This window comes from Zychaea mexicana (assembly GCF_025766255.1).
Source record: "Zychaea mexicana strain RSA 1403 chromosome Unknown BDB00scaffold_84, whole genome shotgun sequence".
NCBI classification, from domain to species: Eukaryota; Fungi; Mucoromycota; class Mucoromycetes; order Mucorales; family Lichtheimiaceae; genus Zychaea; species Zychaea mexicana.
Genome location: NW_026516747.1, coordinates 8,013 through 17,662, shown reverse-complemented (window position 1 = coordinate 17,662; position 9,650 = coordinate 8,013). Strand labels below are relative to the sequence as shown.

Genomic DNA, 9,650 nt, shown 5'->3' with positions numbered 1-9,650 from the left:
ACTTTTTGAGGGTGGGAGGATACATGTAAGCTATGTTTGCTTGCAATATCCAATGACTTCATTTTATATCGATGCCAACGATCAGTTATGTCGAATCCAGCTGGCAGATATTGGTGAACTTCAGGAATCAATCCTATTGTTAACGGGGCTGGTATTGTAGTGGTTGAATTTCGTCGGGATCCTCTTTGACTACCAAGTGCATCTTCATCTTCGTCGTCGCTATCATCACTGTTGTCGTTATTATCACCACCCTCATCTTCCAAATCTTGGTTTTCAGTAGTAATTGTTGTTGGTGGTGCTGTGGGAGCAGGAGTGGAGCTGGTACCCTATGATAGCAGTTTTAATGTATATATGAGATAACAATTTTCATTCCAAGTCAGTCACGGTATAATATTTTTACCATCCCTATTTTGTTTACCTCTATACGACTTGAGAGCTCTTGTCCTAGTCTTTGCGCTGTTGAACGTAATACGACTGAACCACTGATCAAAAAAGCTTGCTTTGTTTTTGCATTTTCAAAGCATCTTTCCCAGTTCACATCCGCTTGACCAGCTAATGATCTCTTTCCCTTCTTTTGATACATCTTTTGGAGTATTCGGAACTTCCGAATTAGTCCTTTTTTCGCTTTCGTGGCAGAGTTGTTTTGAATCAACCATTCGTCGATAGCATCCTGATTCTCTGTGTCTGCAACAAAGGTTTCGATATTTGGCTGGCCTCCTTTTTGTATGATATGCCAAGAATATATCTCCGAATTTCTAATCTTATGTTGCTATGGGTATTAGTTACCATAGTATTAGTTGCTAGCTTCTAAAATGTATAAATTATAGCTTACTAGTATTCAAGGTTGCCATGGTTATTGTTACTGAGAAACCTGAAAGTAATGTGCAGTCGTGTGTATCTTCTTTTATATGAGAGGCGGACATCCCAAAGATATTAATTACGAGCACTTGTTCAATAGAAGGGAATAGAACAGTCTCGCATGTATAATACACTGTTCGTCCCATCACGCAGTACGCCTCTGTCTAAATTGCGACACACGTGACTGCAGAGAAAATAAACTCTCACTTGGGGGGATCTTCCCCCTGAAAAAGGAAGCAAATAGAACAAGTCCTGTTACATTCTAACTTCCCGATTACTTTACAGTAGTTAATTGTATTATCCCACCTCTTTGGTGACACCCAAATATGTTTTTGTATTGCGTCGATAGCTTTTGCTGCTACGAGCAGTCGTGTGCATTTTTTTGATAGCCCTTGGGCAAATTGATTTTTATTCTGACAGAGAGTCCAGGAGGAGTGACTGACTATCAGTACCGATACATATATGAAAGTAGGGACAAAGGATGAACATACAGTGAAAGAAGCAAAGACAAAGAGAAGATAAAGCTAAATATTTGTTTGTTGAAATATGACAGAGGCATGAGCTGCCACTGCCTGTGGTGTAAATAGCTGGTTATCAAAGATGACAGCCTAGTGCGCGCACCATATGGCTTGGATGATGGCGATGCATAGGAGTGCAGTCAGTTCGAATTCTGTGGCATTCTGCATAGCTCGGCTGATTGTAACAAGGTCAGGGTCCGCGAGATTGATCAGTGCCAATGTCAGCCGCAGCAGTCCTGTGCATTATTTTATGATGAGCAAAATGAAATGGAGTATGAAATGTAATATGGGCTGCCCAGGAGAATAAAAAACTAAAAAATATGACTCCAGTCCATTGAAACAACAAGGAATGCCACGATATATAAGCCAGATGCCCTAGGTAGCGATTGCATTTGTATACATCGAATAATTGATTGTGTTTTTATGTTTATATCTCCAACTTATTTATAAGTAGTGATAGGTAAGTTTTTTTATTTATTATTTTCTTAGTTTTCATATAACAAAAAGAAAGCTTTTTGAATTCTTAAGATGACCGGCAGTCTTTCAATACAATGAAGCTCTTTTTAAGGTAACAGCAACAGATTTGTTCTTGTAAAACGTTTTAAATTTGACATATCAAAAGGTGTGCCCCATTAGATGAGTGCATCCTTTCTTTTTGTTTAGAGGTGATTCATGGGGAACCAAACACAGCAAAGGAAGCCTATCGGCTGTACCACTTCAGTGGTCATACACTTTAAATAGTTCCCTTGGAGGTCAGCATGCCCGTGATGGACTTGTGCCAGAGCATCTTATTTCTTGAAATTAGGCATGACGCCCTGAGTGACGGTTGCTGCGTTCATCTGCGCGCATGTTCGCATCAAAAGCAATCGGTAGCGTCGCTGTGTTTGGCTCTCTCACTTGTTTCCCTGGTATCGGTGTTGAAGGTAACAACAGCAAAGCGAATTGAGAACCTTTGGTATTGCCTTATTGATGAGTGCATTCTTTCTTTTTGTTTAGAGTGATTATGGGGAGCCAACACAGCAAAGGAAGCCTATCGGCCGTACCACTTCGGTGGTCATACACTTTAAATAGTTCCCGTGGAGGTCAGCATGCCGTGATGGACTTGTGCCAGAGCATCTTATTTCTTAAAATTAGGCATGACGCCCTTAGTGACGGTTGCTGCGTTCATCTGCGCGCATGTTCGCATCAAAAGCAATCGGTAGCGTCGCTGTGTTTGGTTTCGCTCCCTACTTCTATTGCTATGCATGAGACTGTTTCTGGATTGGTCAAGGACAGAGATACATGTCGATAATCAAGCTTTTGGGTGGATAATTTGGATAGAAAACTAAATGCTTACACAAACCATTATGCACTATTACCAGTACTGTGGAGTTTCCAGTTAATACCTCTTTACATTCATTACTTTAATATATGATTTTCCAATTCATTTTATTCCACAAGGAAGCGACCACATGCCTATTGGCGTAAGTCACTATAGACTTCCGCTTAAATAATACCACTCTTCTCTCTACTCTAGTAAACTTTATAATACATGTCTGCTTTCTGTTTCATATCTTTTTTATCTGTATTACAAAATACTTGTTCCTGTGTTCATAAATTTAAGATATACTTCATTAACAAGCTGCATTGTAACGCATAATGATGATATTTGCGGCAAAAAAGCATTGTGATAGCCTCGCAAAAAAGCATTGTGATAGCCTCGTGTTTTACTATGTAGTTTCTAGCGGATATACGCTATGAAAATCAGTGTATCACACGAGTAGAATATGTGTACAGTAGGATAAGGCGAGAATTTGAAGATTGCGAACAATTCTCATCCACCATCAACGGCTTCTCTTCCGCTGTACCGAATGAAGACAATGACGGTTGGTTAGCCATTGGCTTTTGATACGAACACCCCCTTCCATTTTTAATCCTCATCAGGTTATCATACACACATCCTATAAATATATACTTGTGGGGTGTCCGCAAAATTATGTATACCTAAGTGGTTTGTTCTTTTATTTCTCATAGGTTCCATATAATGGGATAGCCATATATCAAAGTGATGAAAATATAATGTTCCTTGAAGGTATAGAGTAAATCTGATCAACATCGCTATTTAACTTATACCAGAATATATAAAATGAAGAGAGTGGTGCTCGAGAAGAGAGGAAATTATTGTATAGGAAGTAGTAGAATGATTAATCCAGTGTAAAGGGTCCAGCACGCACTGTCTTTCGTCGTCACGATTTTTTATCTGCAGATAACGCCACTTTGTTTTATGCGGGCCATCAACATTACCCATTGATCGGTATGTCTTTATACACATCGAGTTGATAATAGGCCATCCATCCTGATAATGTGTCCTTTCGTATCGTTGATAGCCCAATGATGGTTATTGAGATGCTACATAATAATGGGCAGAGGATTCTTGCTGTCGGACGATGGACCTTGCATTGGCATCATATCCAACCAGAATTACCTCAAAATATGTCTCCTTGTCAAATACAAATACAACATGAAGATTCACATGAATATATTGATCTAAATGATTTTGACAACACTATTGATTCACCCACAACAATAAACAATAACAGCTCTTCTCTACTAATTCGATCAAATATTTCGGAAAACACTATTCATCATCATCAAACAAAAAAACGCAGACTTGAACCATCACTTCAACCTTCTACTGGATATGACTTGTCACTGAATGCTAACTCAATGATGTCTTGTTATATCGATGCATTTGTGGAAATGATTTGGCATTGTCTTTTACCACGTATCAACCCAACTCCTTTTGATTCAACCAACATATTTGATAATATACTTATAACATTTGAAATGACACATACTCTACGTCGACGTAATGCATCTAATCAAATGAGATCTTTTATTTATCAAAATATGCCAAGTTTCAAAAGAGGTCAAATGCACGACACTTGTGAAATCGCCATCTAATTCATCGACCAATGTTCGCAACAGTTCAAGGATCTTTTTATCATCAGACGACAACGTATCAATGAATGGCCTTATAATCAAAAGCATATTTGTTTTATGGATACTTCGACAGATCCATATTCAACATTCAGCCATGTAATCGAGCCAAATCCAACTAGTTTGATTGCAGCAAAGGTTTTAAAAGGGTCTCCAGCAGAAAATTTCACCAAATATTTTGAAAAGCATCTACTGAGACTCAAGGTGGACAAACGTTGTTTCTTTTGTCAAAAGCCAGCAACTACATATTATCTACCAACACATCACCTCCATCCTTTTCTTTTCTTCTGTGATAATACGTTTTCTTCACTCCCTGAAGAAGAAGGTAATATTCCATTTCCATATGATATGCAATTGCTATTAAACAACAATTATCGACTTATTACCATGATATGGTGCATACTGTCTTAAACCATGAATTGTCGAAAATTGAGATTTTTTAAAGTGCCGCTGGATAATAGAATAGCCGCTACATATGTAGGCATTGTCAGCCAATCCAATAGTAGACATTTCTTTGTATATTGATAGCAACGTGTAGATTTAATCTTCTGTTCCGCTTCTTCTATGAGAGCGATATCTGCGTGTCGTAAACTTTTCAACTAGCTTAAGAGCTTCGCTTCCAGTTTTCATTTCATTATATGCATGAATATAGCGCCAGCAACGGTTGTAGTAACGGCGAATTTCTGCAGGTGGTTCATCAGGTGGAGATACCTGATCCAAGCAATCCTCGAGCCTTTTTTCAAGAGCTGTAAACGAGTATTCACACTCTTTTTTCACACTTCGTTTCCCTGCACCGCAATACCTTTCAATCGTAGCTCATAGTCGCTCATGTTTCGCTCCTTGTCCTTTTTTGAGTTCATTTCAGGTTGGATAATTGGGGTAAGTTTCAAAAATGCTTCTTCGACAGTCAGCACTGGCACAAAGTCCTCCGACACAACCTCTACTTCATCATCCTTATGAAAGAAGGAAGTGATTTCATAATTCCCTTTCTTCTTTTCTGATGCTTTCTCTAGCTGGTAGTATTTGGTGGTTCTGCCGTGTCCCCAATATTTGCCACGGGACTTCGCATCTGCTTTATTGTCCCAAATAATAGGAAACTTTTGGCTTGTTGTAAAGGCTGTCGTCGTTGTCGTTGTGGTTTCTGTTGCTTCTTCGAACGCAGTGAGAATCTCAAAGACGTTTGATTCTTGTTCAGTCACATCAGATGAAGTCTGGTTCTCAACAATTGACGATTCTTCTAGTCTTGCAACTTTTTGAAATCTTCCGTTTTTTGAGCTTTGAAGCTGTTCTAAGGTGCGTTTTTGTTTGTTGGATCTGGGAGCCATTGTTAGGCGCTGTAATGATAGAGCTTAAATAATAAGGAACAAGATCAAGTATCTTTGAGATGATGTTTTAATCAAAGCTTTTTTATATTCTAGCTATTAAGACGGCGATATTAATTTATCCATTTAGTGGATAAACTATGTGATAGAGGATGGATCAAGGATGTATCAGAACTTCTCTTGAAGTCGCTATGTTAATTGGGCACATCTTTGAAACCGGCATTAGCTGGCTGCTGTAATGGCCGAGGTACCCGTTGATAGGTTCATTGTCCTGCTCACGTAAGGTAAATCATCTGAGTGAGAGGTTTTCTTGTGTGGTATAATGTTTAACTGAATATCTTATTGTTGATATCTTAAGCAGTGTATTAATGTGGTTCACCACAGGCGTGTTATTGGGAAAATGGGTGAGTAAGAAGAGCAGTAACGCACTCATATTACTGGATAAGCCAGCTATTTGTGTGTAACCTTAGGACATCTATGGTTACACACTGCCAAAAAAATTCTTCTCCTTGCCCAAACAACTGTCGAAATCCTCCACCTACTTAGTAACTTTTCATATCCCGACAAAACTTCAAAGGCTATCAGAGCGATGAGAAATGCTTTTCTCAAAAAACAAAAACGTACAATGTGTTAAGAATACCTTTATAAACATGTTCTACGTCACAGAATATCGATAACTTCATTTTAGACAGCCCTGATAGGATTCCTTTTTTTTCATGTCGGTGATCGAATTTATTCATGGTTTAAGACAGTATGCACCATATCATCAACGGAAAGACTTGGCTATCATTTCAAAACGACAGCTGTAGTTGAAACACCAAATGGACCGTTTATTGCCAGTATGGATAACATGAAAAGACCAGGAGTAAAGGTTCTTAGTGAATAACTAGAAGAATTCAAAGGCATTTTCGCCAAAATCACCTATCCAGTACTTGCTTGTTACCAGAAAATATAAACTATATTGAAATCTTATATAAAGAAATAAACATATGTGTTATAACAATATTATATATATATATATATATATATGTGTGTGTGTGTGTGTGTGTGCATTATGCAATTTTTTTTTGTATTTTATAAGATGTAAAATATACAATGTGTTAACATGAAGGTGAGATGTGTCATGGTGCACATTTTTTTATTGCTTTATCCTCATAGTGCACCAGTAATGGTGCACTATTAGCTAGTGTGACTCGTTTTTTAGGTGCACGATGGGGGGGGATGCAAAAAAGTGGTGCACGATTTTTCATCACCCTCTAATTAGAGGCACCAGAGAACGATCAACAACCTTTTCCTTCCCTCCCATCAACTTTTTGTTTATCGATCACTTTCAATTTCTGTCATCATGACGTTCACTTTTACTTCTTACATTCGAGATCATGCAGGTCCTTCTTTTGATATTGTTGGCTGCTTTCGAGCATCGAAATTGACAGACCAGGAAGCAGCAGAAAAAGAATTCAAGAAAGCCGTTAAGACTGTTTCATATTGGAAAACAAGCGCAGCTCAATCGTGGGCATTAGAACAAGTTCGTAACAAGTTCCTTGTAAGTTCTCTAAATTAGAAGACAAAAACGTAAAGGTCAACAAGTTCTTACATACTTTTATACTATTAGATCTTGAGTAATGTTGATTTGCAGTCATATTGGGTTGGAACGACTAAAAGCGTTGCGATCTTGAAAGGAAAAAGAACATATTATGAATTCTGTGGAGAAGCATCTGAGTCAGTATGTAACCATTTCATTATTGTTTTCAAAATTATAAATGTTTTTATTTTACTAATTCAGACTACATTTTCTAGTTATCAAACGTTCGCGAGGAATCACCCCTCATGTATCTACGACCCGAGGATAAAGCCTCTAATTCTGCTTATTAGAATATGTCTTTATTTAAATGAATAATGAATACTTGTTAGGAAAGTTAGAAACTAACGTGTAATTAACTTTTCTTTATTAGTGTCTTCTCAGAATACCGAACAACTTGAAGAGGAAAAAGGCGATGCTCTAGTAAAAAGATGTGATCTCCTCCATATTTAAATATACTTTATTTTTATTATCTATTAATAACTTCTTGTTCTATTATTATCTTAGATCTCTGACAGCGAAACCGACGATGGCTCTTTCAACCCTGATAGCCAAAGTGAATGTTCATCAGAAACTTCAAAAATCCGTCGAAAATAAAAATTTGCCTATGATTACTTGGTTGGTGGTGGTTTGGAACAATATGATCGCCCATCTAATTGCAAAAAGGTTGGTATACTTCTATCCTCTCTCTCGAAAAAACCATGAGATTTATTTCGTGCTAACTAACCTCTGTTAAATAGTGGATCAGTTCGGATATGGATTTGGTAGATGAATTTTTAAAGTATCGGTCAGATGTCGTGAAAGAGGCAAAGGAGCTCGAATTGTTATCAATAGTTGATAGATTGTAAGTCTGTGTGTGTTAATTCAGCATGTACAAATCGACTATTAAAAGACCCTGAATAGCTAATATGATGTGATTGTGTTTAGGGCACTTAACTTTATCTACTACATTACACCATCGTCAGCGATTAGAAATAAAATGGATCCATTTGTCTGGTCTACTATGGTCAAAAGTGTCAAAGCTGAGCATCGTATAGACGATATTAGTAATAAATACGTTTTATGGATAATGAAAATTAGTCAGGTAAGTAAATAATATATATCATATTTATATTTATCAAAGCGAATATATATATTTATACTTGTTACTATATATAGGCTGCCAGAAGAAATATTGATGAAGCAAAGACATTGGTCAGAAAATGGGCAGTAGAAGATGATTCAGAAGAAACCACACTGTATCAGGACATCTTATGTGACATGTAGGTTTAAACATTGACAATGCTGGATACCTGTATCAAACAACAGAGGCTAGTAGTCCTATTTTTATTTATCTATGTATTTATTGAAGGTTCAAATCGTATTCCGATGTATATGATCCATCAAAATTTAATGAAGACACGTTTGTCAAAGATACCCTCACACCCATCCTTAAGAATTACTTTCTAAATGACCAATTGATAAGTACAGAAGGGTATGTATATTTATATATAGTTATTATTATAAAATAGTATATCTATAATGAGGATCTGATCTAACATATGAATAAATAAATAAATACATAGCACAAATGGCGAAATCATTGGATCGAAAGAAAGAAAGAAAGTATTTGGTTCCGAATCAGGTGGAAAACAAGGAGATTTTATTGTTTATACGTGTAATTAATGGAGCTAAAAGCCAACTACTTTGCTTAATAGAATGTAAACCTCCACGAGCGGGAAATAGCGACGATCTGTTCAAGGCAGCAAACTGTCTAAAAGATTATATAGAAAAGTCTGTTAGAGATGGTGTTGATTGCAATGACTTCGAATTATATGCTATTGTATCTGAAGGTATATTTAGACTTTATTTTTATGTTGTTATCTATTTACATATCGTCAAAATTGGATCTGACTTTCTTGTTTTGTTTTATAGGATACCGTTGTCGTGTTCTTTGTCTAGATTTAAAGTATCATGGAATGTACAGATTGGTAGATGTGGGCACGTTTTATATTCCTACAAGTATTAACAACATAGACACTATGCTCGGTGTATTTCAAGTAATGAATCACGTACGAGTAAGTTACTATGATTATTTTACTACAAATGGATTTGAATAAGGAGGATAGGCTCTGATTAAATTACTTTTGTAGATAATGGTTTTAGAAGCTGCAAGATTATGTAAAAAAACCATCAGAATTAAAGAAAACAACAGCCAAGACATGACACTTCCTTCGTTCGATTCGCTGGTTCGCATTTCGGAATATAATGTATATCAAGATTGATATGGTTGGTATCTATACGAATCACTTATTATAAATATACTGTTTGTATTTTTAGGTTTTAAAGATGTTACAAAATGATGAAAAAGCTCTTGATCGTGCTCGTCGCAAATTGCACTTTAAAGAAGAATAA

General features: G+C 36.8%; 2 protein-coding genes across 2 annotated transcripts; both read left to right on the top strand.

Annotated features, from left to right (window-relative positions):
* Positions 1 to 7,022: 7,022 nt before the first annotated feature.
* On the top strand, positions 7,023 to 7,549 carry BDB00DRAFT_876153 (uncharacterized protein; the record flags this gene model as incomplete). The annotated part of the gene is made up of 3 exons (XM_053127449.1): positions 7,023 to 7,220; positions 7,290 to 7,400; positions 7,475 to 7,549. The coding sequence occupies 3 exons, from the start codon at positions 7,023 to 7,025 to the stop codon at positions 7,547 to 7,549; spliced, it is 384 nt and encodes a 127-aa protein (XP_052975869.1).
* Positions 7,550 to 7,785: 236 nt separating this feature from the next.
* Positions 7,786 to 9,650, top strand: BDB00DRAFT_876152 (uncharacterized protein; the record flags this gene model as incomplete). The annotated part of the gene is made up of 10 exons (XM_053127448.1): positions 7,786 to 7,926; positions 7,997 to 8,100; positions 8,184 to 8,340; positions 8,415 to 8,518; positions 8,608 to 8,730; positions 8,822 to 8,880; positions 8,954 to 9,088; positions 9,171 to 9,313; positions 9,389 to 9,505; positions 9,576 to 9,650. 10 exons carry the CDS (start codon positions 7,786 to 7,788, stop codon positions 9,648 to 9,650), a joined length of 1,158 nt encoding a protein of 385 aa, XP_052975868.1.